At 23.9% G+C, this 20,301-nt stretch overlaps 1 protein-coding gene across 1 annotated transcript; it reads right to left on the minus strand.

Moving 5' to 3' along the window:
• Nucleotides 1–637: 637 nt before the first annotated feature.
• On the minus strand, nucleotides 638–2,554 carry GO595_001335 (head-to-tail connector protein; the record flags this gene model as incomplete). Its single annotated transcript, XM_067914122.1, has 1 exon — nucleotides 638–2,554. The coding sequence occupies one exon, from the start codon at nucleotides 2,552–2,554 to the stop codon at nucleotides 638–640; it is 1,917 nt and encodes a 638-aa protein (XP_067778532.1).
• Nucleotides 2,555–20,301: the final 17,747 nt, after the last annotated feature.

The following is a 20,301-nucleotide window of genomic DNA, read 5'->3' on the forward strand; positions in this document are numbered from 1 at the left end:
TAATGGAATATTTTCTGTTATATTTGAGTTAGTTAATTTTGTAATTAAGAAATTATTAAATTCTTGTATAGTTTTAGGTTTCCCATTTTTAAAATCATTTTCTACTTCTTTTGCAAATATTTTATGAAGTAATATTCTTAAAGGTGTATATTTTAAAATAATAGATTTATAATAGTTATAATATTCATTTAATGTATATAAACCTATATGTCCATCAATATAATCAATATTATATTTTTTAATTTTATCATTAATTAATTTCTTAAATTCATCAAAATCTAATTTCGTATTAATTTGTTTTTTTTTTTCTTAAAAAATTTATAATGAATCTATTTATAATGATTTGATAATATTCTGTCATAGTCTTATATTGAATTTTATATGTTGGTGATATTGGAACCCCATTTCTAACAGATTTTGTTGGGTCATCCATTAGTTTTAAATAATTATTTAGTGATAAATCAAATTTCAGAATACGAAAAATCACTCTCAAATTTTGCATTAAAAATTCGTAAAAAAAAGGCTGTTTTTCAGGTCCTTCATCATTAAGTGAGGCTAATCGTCGTACTTCATTTATTGATGATTTATTAATGTTAGGTTCTTCCATTTTAAAAAATAAAAATGAAATAAATTATTTTTATTCTTTTAATACATTTAATAAATTTTCATCAATTTTATATGATACTTTACCAACTATTGAATTTAATATTTTAGTAGTTATTACTAAATCATCTGATAATTTATTACCATCAAATAATACTACATCACCTATTTCATAATCTGCAGTATTATTTACTCTGAAATAAAAATCTCCATGTGAAGCGTAATCAATAGTATCTTGTAAAATTTCTACTTCTCTTTTAATAACATCACCTATTGAAGTATTATAACCAGTTTCATGTTTAGATACACATATACCTAAATATTTTTTATATGTACCTGTTGTTTTAACTGATGGAATACAATCAGTTGATGAAGTATTTGTAACATATTTACCTTCATTAGTTAGAGCATAAACATTACCTGTTAAAAATACAGGTGAACCAATTTGAAATTGTGTTAAGTCTTCTGAAACAGGAGCATTATGAATAATAGTTGTATTTATTTGTGCAAGACCTCCAGTTCCTTCGAATGTATTAAATGTAGTTGTGATATAATATATTGCACTATATGTATCAAGATAAGAACCATCATTTTGTTTCTTTTGTGTTACAGATTCAAAATATAATCTTCCATATTTTTTATCTGCAGTAGGTGTACATCCATAAATTCTCCATAATAATTGATATGTATTACCTGATTCTTCAATTATACTGTGAAATAAAGTTAATTTAGTAGATTCTAAACTAGTGAATTGTCCAGTATCGGATTTTATATTTCCTGTATTAACAATGCCATTAGTTTTTACAGAGTACATAATTTCACTACAAACTATTTTATTACAACCTATTGCTTCAAAAGATGAGGAGTAATAAAAACCATTTCCTTGTTTTGGTTTGAACTCAAGATAATCATCTAATGCTGTTATTCTCCAACTATAATCATTTTCATAACCACCACTAGTATGCATATCTATGTGTGGACCTGTTTCTAAAACACCATCGTTTTTAATAACTGCAATTGAAGGAACACTAATATCTAAATTTGAAGCTGAAGGTCCCGAATTTAAAGCAAAACCATTAATTGTTGAACAATGAATATCTTCTGTATTTGAACCTGTAGGAATATCTGTTAAATCATTATAACTATGTGTATGATTTGATGCAGCATATTTTGTATCATGATTATGATCTTTTGAAGCATACTCTTCATGTGTATGTTCTGAAGGTGGAAATGTTTCAGGTTTATCAGTTAAATCATTATAACTATGGGTATGTTCTGAAGGTGGAAATGTTTCAGGTTTATCAGTTAAATCATTATAACTATGAGTATGATCTGATGAAGCATAGTTTACATGTTCATGATCTTTTTTAGCATAAATCTCATCATGATTATGATCATTTAAAGATATTTCAGATGTATCTACATTATTTATAGATGCACATTGAATATTTCCATTATTTCCAAAACTTAATAATGAACCAGTTTTTGATTTAAAATCTAATGAATTAGTATTAGCAGTTATTCTCCATGTATTATCTTTATCATAATCTGCATTATTATGCATATCAATATATTGACCAACTTCTACAACACCATCTTCTTTTAATGTAATAATAGATGGTACATATAATTTTGTATCCCATTTACCACCTTCTGCAGTTGTTAATTGAAAACCATTTAATGAATTAACTTGTACATTCCCATTTACTGTTAAATCATTATTTATTGTACTATGTGTATGACTTTTTGTAGAATATTTTTCATCTGATTGTGATTTGTTATAATATAATTGAGGTAATGTAATCGAAGTTATAGTATTAAGTTTTTCTGTTATTTTGTCATTTGTTGGATAATTTTCTAAAACTTCTTGTGAGTCATCTTTATCAATAATTTCAGAAGCATCAACAACATTAGTTTTTATTCCTTTCGTAGCATTCTCAATACTAAACATTGATAAAAAATGATTTTTATTTGATAAATTAATAATAATTCTAACATTAAATATTCTGGATCAATTTCTTTACCATTCATTTCTTTAAACCATATTTTAAAATTTGGTTTTCTACTTTTATATTCATATTTCTTATATTTAGTTCTATTTTCATTCGTATAAATACAAAAATAATCTTCATAATGATCACGTTCAATGAAATCAGCATGCATTGAAACATCAGATACTAAATAATCCTTAAATTTACACTTACATTGTTGTACTACTATATATCTAGGATTTTGAGAATCCACAAATTCAGGCGGAGAACGGTTTTCTTTTTGTGAAGTACAAAAATACGTTTTAGTCACAAGTTTAAGCATTTAGATATATAAGGTTTGCCATGCGATCAAACAATAACCGTCGCTTTTTGACAACTTAATATCTGACCAAATAATATCCGGGGACAACTCGTGCTGGTTATACGAGGTTTTTGATAAGTTTATGTGAAAAGTGGCATAGAGTGCTATCGTTACTCTCAAAAAGTTTTTCGTTATATCAAAATTGAATGCTCATTCAAATTTTCAAACGAATTGTATGGCTCACAAAAATCATTTTGATAAAATTAATATATAATATAGCTGATATGAAGTAATAAAATAATTTGATGTTAAATCTTCATTAAAATTAATTCTAAAATGAAATAAGATTAATTTGAAAAAATATATTTATTTTAAAATTTCAATAGCATTGATCGAATCTACACATTCAAAAATATATATCTATAATGTTTTTTTGGATTAAAATATCTTATATTCATGAGAAGAAATGAAGATATTTCACATTAAAATTGAGTCGTATCGAATTATTGAATAAGTATTCGATTCTTACGTGGAAAAACCGTAAATAACGACAACACATTCAAAAAAATTTGACGTACGATATTTAACTCAAAAGTGATTTTCTGTTTAAAATAATAATATTTCCATTAAAAATGATAAACTGATAATTTTATTACTATTATATGAATAAATATCGATAATTATTGACTATATCAGAGTTTCATTAATTTTATTGAATTAAATTTTCAAATCTTAATTAGATTGCATCCAAAATTTAGTTGATGATTATTATAACATTATATTCTAATTTTTGCATTTATTTCTCATTAATTATTCTATTCATTCATTATTATCTATCATAATGTATTTTAAATATTTATCATTCATTATACGATATATTATACAATATATTATACATTACATTAATAATGAATAACAATATTCGTCACACTAATGAATAACAGTATAAATAACAATATACAATACACTAATGAATAACATTATATATTACATTATACATCACATTGATGAATAACATTATACAATACACCAATGAATAACATTATCTAATGCATTAATTAATAACATTATACAATACATTAATGAATTACACTATGAATAACATTAATGATGTTATTATTCATTAGTGTATTGTATAATGTTATTCATTATTAATGTATTGTATAATGTTATTCATTAATGTAATGCATAATTATCAATGATTGATATATTAATTAAAATACTCTATTTTCAATGCATATCTGGTCGTACTTAACACAAAATGTGCTTTTATATCAAATTTTCTGAACCTATCTGGTTTTGTACAAGTACCTGCAATCCAAATTTTTAATGGAAAAGGATCCAAACCTAGAACAATATTTACTAAATTATCAAAAAATGGAAAACATTATCAATGAATTAAAAAATGGTAATACCGAACAAGCAGTTTGTTTAACACTAAAATTATTCGATATTGATCAAAATATTATAATGTATAATTATGATGTTATTCATTTAGTTTATATTTTTTCCGCTCAACATGATAATAATCCCAAGGAATATTTTGATTATTTGATTTTATTAAATCAAAAAGAAGAAGAAAAATTTCAAGTACATTTTAATATTATAAAATCATTTGCATTATTTCTTCGTCAGTTAGGAACAAAAAAATCCGATTTTCTTTTAGAATATATGTTTGAGCATAAAATGGCTGATCCAATAATTGTTCAATATTTACATAGTTTTTATTTTGCACATTATAATTTTAAATCAACAATCAATCAATATTTACCATATGAATTTGACATTGACAAATTAAAGGCGAATGATTGGGTTCTTCATAAAACTCTTGTTCATGAGGGATTTACACAAAATGAAATTATGGAAATAATTCGAAATGATGATGTTAATAAACTTCAAGAAATATCATCTCAAGCAGGATTTAAATTAAATCAAGAAATAACATATTCTTATTTTGATATATATTTCCATGAAATTGATTATAACCATGATTCAGCAAAAGTTACATTAATTGATTATGCAGCATTTTTTGGATCAATAAAATGTTTTAAATATCTTCTTATGAATGGTGCAGATGTAAGTAATTCAGGTAAATATGCAATTGCAAGTGGAAATTTAGAAATTGTTCATTTATGCGAACAAAATCATTCATCATTTGAATATGCATATGAAACAGCAATTCAATTTCACCGAAATGATATTTTTAATTATTTGTATGAAAATAAATTAGAAGAATTAAATCATTTAACTAAATTAGGAATAAAATGCATTGAATATTATAATTATCAAATATTATCATTTTTAGAAAGTAAAGGAATGACTGTTGATTCCGAATTAATTACTAAATTAGCAGAAAATGGTAACTTATTCTTTATGAAATATTTTATTAAAAAAGTTGAAATGCCAAAGAATATTTTGGAATCAGCAGTTAAATCAGGCAATATAGAACTTGTTAAATTTATTCTTCAACAAAAAGATATTAATAAAAATGAAGATCGTTCGTACATATAACATTTGGATTTTCACAAGTAATTTATTTGGCATGTAAACTTGGTTATCTTGACATCTTCAAATTATTATTAAAACAAAAAGGAATAAAAACTTTAGATGTTTTTTCTTAGTATTTGAAATCTACATATTTTTTGTTAATTTAATGTTTGATATATATAATTAGTATTTAATTAAATTTATTTCGTAATTCATATATTAGTATTGCATTAAAGCAAGGAAATTTTGATATTGTTAAAACTATTATAAAGAAAAAATTATATTATGATATAAAAAAGTATATTCAAGTAAATTTGATTTTTATTTTAATATTTTTGTGTTATATTATAATTATTATAGTAAACTCATTGTTTTCTCACCACCATTTATAATTGCTTGTAGAAGACATTATGCTGAAGTAGTGAAATTATTTATTGAACAAGGAGTTGATGTAAATGTTACTGATATTTGTTTGAGTATAATGTTGATTCAAAATTATTAAGAAAATTTTTAAAGAATTTTTGGAGTTTTTTTATATTGTTTCAAACAGCGCTTTTCTTAGAATCAAAAAAAGGTTTTAGTGATATTTTTAAAATACTTCTTAATGAACCTAACATTGACGTTAATGCCAAAAACATTTACACTTTTCAATTAATGTTAGTTTTAAATCTCAAAAAGGTATTTAGATTGAATTTTTCTATCACCTTTACAAATATCATGTTATAGATGTCATGTTGATCTTGTAAAGTTACTTCTTGAACATAAAGATATTGATGTTAATTCACAAGATATACATATATAAAACTTAATATTTATTTTAATGAAATATAGTTTTGATATATTTTATGGAATTTTATTTCATAATTTAGAACACCTTTGATCATGTCATGTGGTCGAACACAAAATGAGATTAATAGAATTCTTTTTGACGAGAAAGGAATTGAATTAATAAAATTAAATGTCAATTTTATTTAATTAATATATAATTTTTCATTTTGATATTTCTTAAACATATAAGAAGTTTATTTAATCAATTTAGATTATCATATATGCATGAATTTGCCAATGGATATGAGGAAATTGTAAAAATGCTTCTTGAGCATAAAGAAATTAATATAAACATACAAGATGTTAATTTTTTCTAGATAAAATTCCATTAAAATATCTGACGATATAATTTTATATTTGGAATATTTTTTAATGAAATGAAACAGCTCTTATAAAGTCATGTTCAAATAATGATATTAATATATTAAAATTACTTCTTGAATTTGAAGGAATTGATATAAATGTTAAAAATGTTAATCAAAAATATTTGTTTTGGTTTCAAAATTAAATTTGGAAATTATTCATATCATTTAAAACAGCACTTATGAAAGCAGCTGAAAAAGGTTATACACAAATAGTTAAATTACTTCTTGAACAAGAAGGAATTGATATTAATGCTAAAGATATTTATTCGTTTTGTTTAATTTTTCGTTTAATAATTTGATATTTCAAAATAATTATTGGAAATTATTTAAACTATTTAAAACAGTATATGATTGTGCAAAAACAAATTTTAATATGATCTTACCGAAAAGGAAATATTATCAAACTAAAGAGAAAAATTGGTTTGTTCAATTTTTTTCGTGATCAACTAAAAAATGTCATATTTCTTAATAAAAAAATATTTTTTTATTAATCTTTTAATTAAACCAGCACAACTCAAACACTAAAACTGTGAAACTTTTTTTGATAACTTTTATGTCTGATTTAGAAATGGGTATTACATTAATTTACAATTTAATTTATGTATATGACTACATGGGTATATAATTCAAAAAGTTTGAAATGTCTCTTTTATTTATTATAATGCTTTATATTAAAATCCTCTTAAATTCTAAAAGTAAAAATCATGAAATATTATTATATGAGTTTATGACATCTTCACTCTTTTATTATTGTACTTTTTTCTATATAAATTCCTTCTTGAGTATGAAGTAATTCAACAATTTTAGTATGCCGGTATCGAGATGCCACTTTAAGTGCTGAATCAAATATTTTGAAATATTTCCAAATAATAATTTGAAATATAAAATTATTAATTTAAATTTTATACAAATTAAATAAACATTTTTCATATTTATATCGATATCATTTTGTTTAATAAGTAATTTAACAGTTTTGGTATGACCTTTTTCAGATGCCAAAATAAGTGCTGTATCAAAAAATGTGTATGTTTACCGTTGATTATTAGCAAATATAATGTTTTTTGAATAAACATCGATATCAGAAAAAGAACAGTTCTATTATTAACATCAATCAATTTTTGTTTAAGAAATATTTCCACTAAATCCGTATATCCTTTTTCAGATGCGATAATAAGTGCTGTCCAAATGAATTTGTTGATGCTTTATGCATAATTTTGAAATATAAAATATGAAAAACAAAGTTTAAATAAAAAAATAAAATATTTTGAGCATTAATATCAATCCCTGAATGTTGAAGAAGAATTTTAACAATTTCAGTATATCCTTTTTCTGATGCTTTCATGAGTGCTGTAGTAAATATTTTAATGAATTACCAAATATTATTCTTAAATTTCTTTTTATTAAATTAAACATTAAACAAAACAATTAAATATCTTTAGCATTAACATCAATTCCTTCTTGTTCAAGAAGTAATTGAACTATTTCTATATGATCATTTTCGACTGCATAAAGAAGTGCTGTATTAAATATTTTAAATAATTTCCAAATATTATTAAAATATTTCAAATAATATAATTGGTTTTTAAATAAAATAACTTAATATCTTTATAATTAATATTAGATCCTTTTTGCTTGAGAAGTAATTTAACTATTTCTATATCACCATTATAAGATGCATAAATAAGTGCAGTTCGAAGAAAATTAAATTTTCCCCAAATAATACTTAAAAACATGCTGTAAAAAATATTAATTCTAAATAAAATAAATTAATATTACCAATATTACATAAAATTCCTTCTTGTTCAAGAAGCAATTTTACTATTTCCGTGTTGCCTTTTACAGCTGCATTCATTAATACTGTTTTAAATAATTAAAATAATTTCCAAATATTATTTGTGAACAAAAAGACAAAAAAACGAATTCGAATTCAAATGAATAAACATCTTTAGCATTAACATCAATACCTGTTTTTCCAAGAAGAATTTTAACAATTTCAGTGTAACCATTATAAGATGCATAAGTTAATACTGTTTTAAATATTTTAAATAATTTCCAATTATTATATTTAAACAAAAAATAGTTAAAATTCACATCGAATTAAATAAATAAATAGTTTTAGAATTGACATCAATATATGGTTGTTCAAGAAGTAATTTAGCAATTTCTTCATGATTATTTTTCACCGATAATATAAGTGCTGTTTCGAGTTATATAAATAAATACCAAATATTATTTTTAAATATAAAATCTTTTTTATAAACATCAAATTAAATATACAAAAATTTTTGGCATTGATTTCTATTCCTTTTTGTTCAAGAAGTAATTGAACGATTTCTATTTTACCATTTTGTGATGCCCATATAAGTGCTGACCAAAATAATTTATTTAATTTCCAAATATTATTGTGAAAAATAAAATAATTTAAATAAATTTCATACAAAACTAAGAAACATCTCTTACATTAATATCGATTGTTTCTTGTTCAAGAAGCAATTTAACTATATCTATATAACCTCTATAAGATGCAATAATAAGTGGTGTATATAATAATTTAAATAATTTCCAAATAATGCTTAAAAACATCAAATTATTTAAATTAATATTACTAAATAAAACAAATAAATGTCTTTCACATTAACATCAATATTTTGTTGCTCAAGTAATAATTTAACTATATCTGTATATCCATTTTCAGTTGCCATAATAATTGGAGTTTTAAATAATTTTAATGATTTCCAAATATTATTTTAAAATATCATAAAATTATCATGATAAACATTACAAAATAAGTAACAAATATTTTTAGCATTAACACAAATTTCTTTTTGCTTAAGAAGTAATTTAACTATTTCCGTATGGCCTTTAGAAGATGCAATCATAATTACTGTTTTATATAATTTAAATAACTTCCAAATATTATTTTGTAATATCAGATTATTTAGTTAAATATTAAATTTTACATATAAATATCTAAAGCATTGATATCAATTCCTTTTTGTTCAAGAAGTAACTCAACAATTTTAGTATGACCTCTATAAGATGCGATAATAAGTGCTGTCCAAATGAATTTGTTGATGCTTTATGCATAATTTTGAAATATAAAATATGAAAAACAAAGTTTAAATAAAAAAATAAAATATTTTGAGCATTAATATCAATCCCTGAATGTTGAAGAAGAATTTTAACAATTTCAGTATATCCTTTTTCTGATGCTTTCATGAGTGCTGTAGTAAATATTTTAATGAATTACCAAATATTATTCTTAAATTTCTTTTTATTAAATTAAACATTAAACAAAACAATTAAATATCTTTAGCATTAACATCAATTCCTTCTTGTTTAATTAGAAAATAGAAAAGTTTAATGTTCAAAGATTTTATCGATAAAATCAATAATTCATTAGGCTTTAAAATAGAATATTCTTTTCCTTTATTTTCATATATATATTTAAAGATTTCATTTTTATGATATTCGATTGCCGTTTCATATGCATCTTTAAATATTGAATGATTTTGTTCACATAAATGAATAATCTCTAAATTTCCGCCTGCAATTGCATATTTACCTGTGTTATCTAATTTAGCATTATTTAACATTAAGAATTTGAAGCATTTAACAGCAGAAAAAAATGCTGCATAATCAATTAATGTAACATTTTCTTGATTAATAAATGAACATCTTTCATAAAGTGATGGTTTAATTATTTGATTAAAATCAAAATTTGTTTGTGATGATATTTCTTGAAGTTTTTCTATTTCATCATTTCGAATTATCTTTGCAATTTCATTTGGATTATGTCCTTCTTTAATTAATTGCTTATGAAGTTCCCAATCATTCTTCGATAGTTCTAAATAATTCAAAATGAAATATCTCCAAAATGGATACATGTTAACAAGAAATGGATTTTTCAAATTATTTAACATATCTTCTGACATATAATGTGCGAAATAAAATGTTTTTTTATCCTTAACCAAATCTGATGAAATTAAATTTAAATCAATCATTTCATGAAGTATGTAATAAGATTCTTGCGTGCTCATTTCAAGTATAAAATGCGAAAACGTATCAATGATTTCATTTTTTCCTTCTTTATTTCCGATTTCTTTCATGTAATTAAGATATATGTTAAAATCTTTCATTCGGGCAATGAATGCTGAATAAATCAATTGGCTTAGAAATAAATTTGGATTATCCAAAACATTGATAAAATTCATTGTTGCATCAACTGATTCCATAATATTATTATCACTAATATTAAGAACAATCTCTTCAAGTGATTGAATTTTTTGTGTATATTTACTTGATTCTAATTGAGATCTCAATGTAGTATCAATAGAGTTACTCATCCATTTTGGCTTCGGTTTAAACCAGTTATTGAATCACACCGATTATTTACAATTCAAAACATGTTAAATCCATTAAGAACTTTTGATACCCTGATTTCTTTCCAATTCGCGATTTTTACGACCGTTTATAGTATTCAAAAAATAGTAAACGGCCTAGTGTGGCCACAATGCACAGCAATATATTTTCAGGAAAACCCCATAAAGACTACACGAATTACAAAAAAAGGCCAATGCTCGAATGTGTTATAACTCAAATTTAAAGAGGATACCCAAGAATTTCTAAGATTGCACAAACAAGTAAAATTCCTGATTCCACACTAAGATCCTGGAAAGATAAATTAAAGCATAATCCTGCTTGGAGACCATGGAATAATGATCATGGAAGTGGTCATAGGATATTTACAGACATAGAAGAACAATCAATTAAGGATTTTATTGTCAGTTGTTTTTTACAACCAGGTTTTGTATTTACCAATGAAGACTTCATAATAATCGCTATGAATGCATATCTAACAAAATATCAAGATATAACTAATTTTAAAGAAACGAAAGATTTTTTAGTTTCACACCAATTTATCGCAGATTTTAAGAAGAGAAACCATCTCTCTTCTATAGTTTTACATCCTAAAAAGGAGACCAAATGTGACTGATAAAGAAAAATCTAATTGGATCGATACAATACAAAACCTTCTTACTTCTGTTGATCATAGTAGAATTGTCAATGTAAATGAAACATGCTGGAAGTGTTTTCCAAATGGTATGGTAACTTGAACAGAAAAAAGATCTGATGGAATATCGATCAACTTAAATTCTTCACCGAAGGCATCGATAACTGTCCTGGCGAGCATACGTTCAGATGGAACCAAAATTCCCCTTTACTTTATAGCAAAAGGAAAGAGTGATCTTGTAGAAACAACACAAATTGGTGATGTTTCACCTCACATGTCCACCCACTCAGAAAACGGATGGACCACTGAGGAAACGTTTTATGAGTATTTACTGTTCCTCCGGCAACACTTCAATGACGAAGATCCTATACATTTGTTACTTGACTCATATATAAAGCCCACAAATGTCAATCAATTATCGATTTGGCAGAAACTCTGAAGATTAAATTATATTTCATACCACCCGGTATGACTGATGAATTTCAACCATTAGATCGAAGGGTCTTCGGGTGTTTGAAGGCTACAGCACGTTATCTGTTTCGAAAAGAGTACAATCAAAACAATGAAAAAAAATTTACCAAATTACAAGCACAATGCATGGTTTGGGCATGGGAACACCTGCAACCCAATATAATCCAAGAATCTTGGTCAATCTATGAATAAAACATTTATTCATTAATTTTCTTTCAGACATAAAGAATTCATATTGAGAGAAACGGTTTTTAACGGTCGTAAAATTCGCGAATTGGAAAGACATCAGGGTACATTAAACTCAAATAAATGTCGCTATATAGCGATAATCCTACGATCTTGATATTATAGATATATTATACATACATAATTGCATCTATGGTTAATAAAAAAACTAATGATAATATATTGATTAGCACGAGATAAATTTGAGAGTCTGGGTAGCATACCCAAAACATACCCACTTTTGGACGGTTATTCCCACAATTTTCGACTTTTTGAATTCGATGTAAAATAACCGTCTCATTTTTCCAAAATTTTGGATAAAAAAAATTTCGAAAAAATAAAGCTTAACAAAATAGAATAATTTCAACAATAGTAAGAACTATATCAATATGATTATTCATGAATAGTATAGAATTAGATAATAATGAGTATTCGTGGAAAAAAACGATTTTGAAAATAATCATAAAATATTATAAAATAAATAGTATAATCGAATTCTCCATATGTTAAAACATATTACTGTATTTTTTTTTGCCAAAATACAAAATGTATATTGTGTTATTAGCAAATGTTTTTGATGTCCATTATGCATTATTGAATTCATGTTCAAAAAGTGGGAATTGTGAAGAAATAATTTCATTCAATTTTAATTTCAATACTTTACATTTTTGCCACAATAAATTCTGAACAAATAAAAAATGACATTGTAAAACAAAATAATTTAAATGAATAATCAATAAATAAGAATAATTATATACATTAAGCATTGACAAACAATGAGCTACAAAATATATTCTTTAATAAGCATTAAATTACAATAATTTATGAATAACATTATTTACAATCATTGATAAATAATGATTTATAATGATTATCATTAATTAAACATTCATATACAATGATTTATAATGATTATCATTAATTAAACATTCATATACAATGATTTATAATCATTTATTTTATTAAATATTAATAAACAATGATTTATAATCATTTATTTCATTAAACATTCATATACAATGATTTATAATCATTTATTTCATTAAACATTCATATACAATGATTTATAATCATTTATTTCATTAAACATTCATATACAATGATTTATAATCATTTATTTTATTAAACATTCATATACAATGATTTATAATCATTTATTTTATTAAACATTCATATACAATGATTTATAATGATTATCATTAATTAAACATTCATATACAATGATTTATAATCATTTATTTCATTAAATATTAATATACAATGATTTATAATCATTTATTTCATTAAATATTAATAAACAATGATTTATAATCATTTATTTCATTAAACATTCATATACAATGATTTATAATCATTTATTTTATTAAACATTCATATACAATGATTTATAATGATCATCATTAATTAAACATTCATATACAATGATTTATAATTATTTCTTTCATTAAATATTAATATACAATGATTTATAATTTCAATCAGGCAATGAAAGTTTTCAAGTAAAATGTTAAGCAATAAGCACATATTTATTGTCATAAAAATTAAAAACAAGCATTTAAAAAACAATCAATTAATATATCAATTTTTATTAAATATATAAATGAAATAATCAGACAATTTTGTTAAAGCAAAATGCTTAACATTCGAAATGCAATAAATTATGATAAAATCTATAAAATATTATCTATAATATGATAAACTTTTAATTATTTTATCAATAATCGATTCTTATATAAGAATCTTTTATGTGAATCAATAGACAACAACTTGTTGTAAACAAAAAAATATTGATCATCTAAAAAGCTATGAATCATTTTTTAACCTTACTATACTTCAGAAAACAATAATTTATTATTTGATGAACATTTATAAGCAAATGAATATAATAACAATATTTGCTTTCTCACAAAAAAGTTAATATTAAGGTGCAAGTTAAATTTATAAAAGTTAATAATAGATAATGAGAACAAATAATAAATATTATAAATGCATTAAAATTATTTGTAAAACATCAATAATCAATGAATTACATTATATGAATGAATAAAAGCAATAGTTTTTTGAGTATGTGCTAAATATTATAAGCACTTATATATCAAATAAATCATTGTTTAATTTGAAAAAACAAATTAATTGAATAAATGTGCAACAATAAAGCAAATCATGAATTTGTGTTACGCATGATAATGCAATGAAATGAAAGTAAATTATAAATATTCATTAATAATAATTGACTTTAATTTACCTTGAACTTTAATTAAATATATCATACTTTTTCTAATCTTTTAATTAGTTGAACTTCATGTTCCATTTTTTTTTCCAATTGCGACATATTTTCCCAACCACCTCTATAGAACAATTTCGTAATTATTTTATTTTTATCTTTTTTACTTGATTTCATATATTTTTTAACTATTGTCCATGGTATTCCATAATTTCTTTTCACTTTTCTGGCTCTAGTATTTATAGGTGTAAAACGACCCATTTTATCTTTAGAATAAAATGGTGGTGTTATTTTAATATCTCGAAATACTAACGAACTCAGCATTTCTTCAAAATTTGGGGTAACACCAAAATCATTTGTGTTTTCAAGTTCCATCGCTTTATTAAAATAAAAATATTTGTTTCTCATATATTTAATTTGTTCAATAAACTCTAGACTTTCATTGTGAAATGGTTTTTCATAAAATTTTTTCGGAATAACTGAATTGTCTCTTTCTCGATTAAGATATTTGTTTTTCTGCACATCCTCTAATGTTTGAATATGAACGAAAAATTCATGAAGAGAAGGTTTATATGTATTAATGTATCTATTCATCGTCCTATTGAAGCTTTCGTTTCCATTATTGGTAGATCTTTCAGGCATTGGTTTCCCAGTCGTATTCCAAAGATCAATAGGATATATTGTTAAATATGTTTTCTGAAAAAAGTCAATAAATTCATCAATTGGCTTTTCCCCACATTTAAGTTTAGTCATAAAATCAATAAATTTTTTTGCTGAATTAATTTCAATATATGGAAGGAGCTTGAGAATTTTCAACAGATTAATAAGAAATATATTTTGAGATCTCTTAAAATCGGATTTATGTTTTTTTAAAGTTTGAACATAATGAAAATAGCATAGTTGCAAGCATGAATTATTGTGCAAAAATATTTTTTTGATTGAATTTATCATAGCTAATTCAAAGTCACAAACAAACTTAACATCTTGCTTGAAAGAATAACCACAGCTTTGCAAGTATGCATAATATAGACTAAATGCAAGATTATATGTTTCTTCCTTATAGTTTGATAGACATAAATATAACAAAGGAATATTCATAATCGGTGTTCTTCCAATAAAAGTAACTAATTGGTATGAATTTATTGATGAAATTTTGAAAGTTCCATCAATACCGATCATTGAGAATTCTTGAACTCTTTTTAACATGAAATCCGATGAAAACCCATAAATAACTTTATCAGCATCTATAGGTACTTCAAATAACAATAACCGATTTCCATTTAAAGTTTGTTTAAAATCAGTGTTCGATCTATATTGTCTGTTCAATTCTCCAACAAAGTTCTGTACTTTCCGCAGAGAAATGGAATTTTTGGTTTTGCCTATAGGCGTTTTCTTCTCGATCCAATTCAACAATTCATTGAAAATTAAAAATGGCATCCGATGGTATTCGTTGTCATTGAACAATTCTATGATTTTTTTTTTCGATGTCTTCTTTGCTCCAAAATGGTGAATCATTTTGTGTATTTTGATCGCAACTATGAATTCCATGAATAATATATAAATAAGACGATAAATCTGCAGAAAAATCACATGAAAGACGGCATTTGCAATAACCTGGCATGCTTCGATTGCCATGAATGCATCTATAGAAAGCCCTTCGATGTTTTTTACTTCCGTTGCGCTCAAACTGATATTTATAGTTGTTAATTTCGATCATATAGGGTATTCTACAATGCATACCATCATAACGCCCAGGCCAACTCGCGATCATTTTATACAAATATGATGGCCAAATATTTATTGAAAAAGTTGATTTCGTTTATCATTTCATCGACAATCATGTTTAACATGAAATCAACATATTTTGTAATTTGAATATCAAATTCATTGTTTATCAAGGTTTTCAGTTTGATATTATGAAAATTTATTGTATTTCACAATAAGAAAAATGTTTCATCATATTTTATTGTTTTTATAAGTTTTGCATATCATAATATATAATATTATTGATGTTAAATAAAAATAATAATTTAATGTTGTTTAATAAGGAAATTTAACATATGGTTTATTGATATTCAATAAAAAATTTATAATTTATGAATCACAAAATTATATGTGTTAGTTAATGTTTTAGAATTAAATTCAGGAAAAATTATTGTTAAAAAGATTATAATTAACAAAATCATTGTAATTCAATGCTTGTTAATGTCATATAAAGATATTCATCAAAATTAATAAATGTTTAATAAATGAATGTTTATAGAACTAAATAATTAAAATTCATTGTTTGTTAATATATAATGTAGAAAACCATTATAAATCATTGTATATGAATGTTTAATGAAATAAATGATTATAAATCATTGTTTATTAATATTTAATAAAATAAATGATTATAAATCATTGTATATGAATGTTTAATTAATGATAATCATTATAAATCATTGTATATGAATGTTTAATTAATGATAATCATTATAAATCATTATTTATCAATGATTGTAAATAATGTTATTCATAAATTATTGTAATTTAATGCTTATTAAAGAATATATTTTGTAGCTCATTGTTTGTCAATGCTTAATGTATATAATTATTCTTATTTATTGATTATTCATTTAAATTATTTTGTTTTACAATGTCATTTTTTATTTGTTCAGAAAAAAAAAAAAAAAAAATGTAAAGTATTGAAATTAAAATTGAATGAAATTATTTCTTCACAATTCCCACTTTTTGAACATGAATTCAATAATGCATAATGGACATCAAAAACATTTGCTAATAACACAATATACATTTTGTATTTTGGCAAAAAAAAATACAGTAATATGTTTTAACATATGGAGAATTCGATTATACTATTTATTTTATAATATTTTATGATTATTTTCAAAATCGTTTTTTTTCCACGAATACTCATTATTATCTAATTCTATACTATTCATGAATAATCATATTGATATAGTTCTTACTATTGTTGAAATTATTCTATTTTGTTAAGCTTTATTTTTTCGAAATTTTTTTTATCCAAAATTTTGGAAAAATGAGACGGTTATTTTACATCGAATTCAAAAAGTCGAAAATTGTGGGAATAACCGTCCAAAAGTGGGTATGTTTTGGGTATGCTACCCAGACTCTCGATATATTTATTTCCTTATTCCAAAAAGTGACAAAATTCATTTTTTGGATAGTTTACATTAGACGATAACCACGACGGTAAAGACGATAGATGAGAAATTGAGAAGCCTCCTCGGGGATTACTTTAAGGGTTTTCACATATTATTGTATGGTTATCAAAATGCTTAAATAAAATGATTCTTGATTTATTATATAGATGAATTTCAAAAATTTTTTGGAAAATGTATGAAATATCATGATATATTTCATTTGATTATGTTAAATCATGATATCAAATTCTCTCCAAAATTAGGAAAATTTCACAGGCCAGTCTCGTCCATCATAAATATTTTGTCGTTCATATAACTCAACTTCTTGCTCAAATGATAATATTTCCTTCAACCTCATTTCCTTTGGTGTTCTTTTAACAGCTTACTACATTTCCATTCATTTTGAGACCACGATGTTGTCAGCCACCACCCCAAGAGTTACACTTGCAATTGCTTTTCTGGTCCATTGGAGATTCACAACTTTTCCTCTAGCTATTCTTCTTGAAAAGGGATTTAGACTTTGTGATAATATTGAATTATTCTTATAATGGTTCGAGCAATTTTTCTCTTCTCAGATAAATTCGTTCTTGTAATTGAACACACACACACACAGCGCTATGTGAGCTTCGTGCTACGCACTCGCTCCCACTCGCGCTACATAAACTAAAGGATGAACGGCTAAAATCGATTGAATTATCATAAATCGGTTGGTTTTGATTGAAAGTAATTAAATATATTTAAATTCATGATGACATTTATTTTTTAAAATGTGTGGCATGACAAACTAACTAACTAACTAACTAACTAACTAACTAAAAAAGTTATTAGCTAAAGGAAATTCGGAAAAGCTGAATGAGTTTCTCCATTTTAGTGATTTGACGTGAATATTGCATGTTTACTGGAGCTGATGATGATAACGGATGAGTTGTCGTTAATGCTATGTGGAAAGTTGTGTTTTCATTATTTTTTAACACGACAAACTAACTAACTAACTAACTAACTAAAAAAGTTATTAGCTAAAGGAAATTCGGAAAAGCTGAATGAGTTTCTCCATTTTAGTGATTTGACGTGAATATTGCATGTTTACTGGAGCTGATGAAAAATAAAGCTTGCATTTTACTGTTTCTTTGTGTAATATGTGGTTCTTTTTTCCTTTTCTTAAAATCGATCTTTTATCAAAGTGATTTTTAGTGTTATTCATCATTGAAAAGCTCCTTGTTGAAACGTTAGTGTTGAAGTAATTGTTAAACATAGAACACAATTCAGAAACTTCAATTTCTTCATTCGGAATAGTTTTTTAAGAAATTCTCAAAAGTTGGTTTTGAATCTTGAATTACAATTATTGAATCACTCTCTACATCTTCATCTACTTCCTCAACTAAAGGATCGGTAGATTTTTCAACATTGTCGTATTTTAACACTCCAGCAAATGATTTAGTTGCTATTAAATCTTCTTTTAGATAATTAACTCTTTCTGTAAATTCTTCATTCAAAAGTTCAGGAAGTGTATCAGTCAATGATTCATTCAAACGAAACATTAAAGTTTCAGCATAAGTTTTCACAAGTTTTGAATTTGACATCGCATGAGCGTCAGGAATAATATTTATTTGTTTTTTGATGAAATTCGATATAAACAGATACATAATATCAATTAATCTATTAAATTTATTCTTAAATGTTGTTTCAATTAACATAAATTCAGAAGTTTTATTATTCTTGACCGAAAGAGTTATTGTAGTTAAAGCATTAATTAATCTTTGCGAAAATTTATCAAGAATTTGCATCGCTCGCTTACCGTTTTTTATTTAAATATACGCTTTCAATTGTTTTAGAATAATCTTTATCTTTCGGACAAATGTTTTTGACTTTATTCACGAACAATTCGAAATACTCATCAATTAAATCTTGATGGTAATAATTAACGGTTTGATTTATGTATTCTGTCAAATTATCAATTACATTTTGATTACACCGAGGATATTTTTCTAGTTTTTTTCTTTCTTGAATTAAAAATTTCTGAAAATTTTCTGCTTTCTTCATATCTGATTCAATTAATTCAATTTCATTTTTGCAATTAGATATATATTGATCTTTGAGCATATCAGATGTTATAAATTCATTTTTAGATTTAAATATTTCACCCGGTATGTGTTGAATGTTATAATAAATTTGATTTATCATCTTTTCATATTCTTCTTTAGTATATTCTTTATGAAGATAATAATTTCTTTTGATTTCTTGCTGATGTTCAACAACAAGTTTATTGATTTTGCTGTTAATGTATTTATTAATTTGTTCTTCTGATGTAAAATTAACAATCGCCATTTAGCTCTTTATATACAAAAAAAAAAAAAAAAAAACTACTTTAAAATTAAACTTAATTTCATTTGTGAGTTTAGTCGAGTAAATCATCAATTTTCAAGTGATTTCACATGAATGGAGAAACTCACGGAACAATTTTGAATTTCCTTTAGCTAGTTTCTTTTTTAGTTAGTTAGTTAGTTAGTTTGTCATGTATAAAAATAAATATTAATATCAGTTTTGCTTTTCAAAAAATTCTCTTTCAATTTCTGACTGTTATTTTCACATGATTCACATTTGCCGATGGCAAACTGCGACAAAGTC

The sequence above is a fragment of the Histomonas meleagridis genome (genome assembly GCF_020186115.1).
Source record: "Histomonas meleagridis strain 2922-C6/04-10x chromosome Unknown contig_130, whole genome shotgun sequence".
Lineage (NCBI taxonomy): Eukaryota > Parabasalia > Tritrichomonadida > Dientamoebidae > Histomonas > Histomonas meleagridis.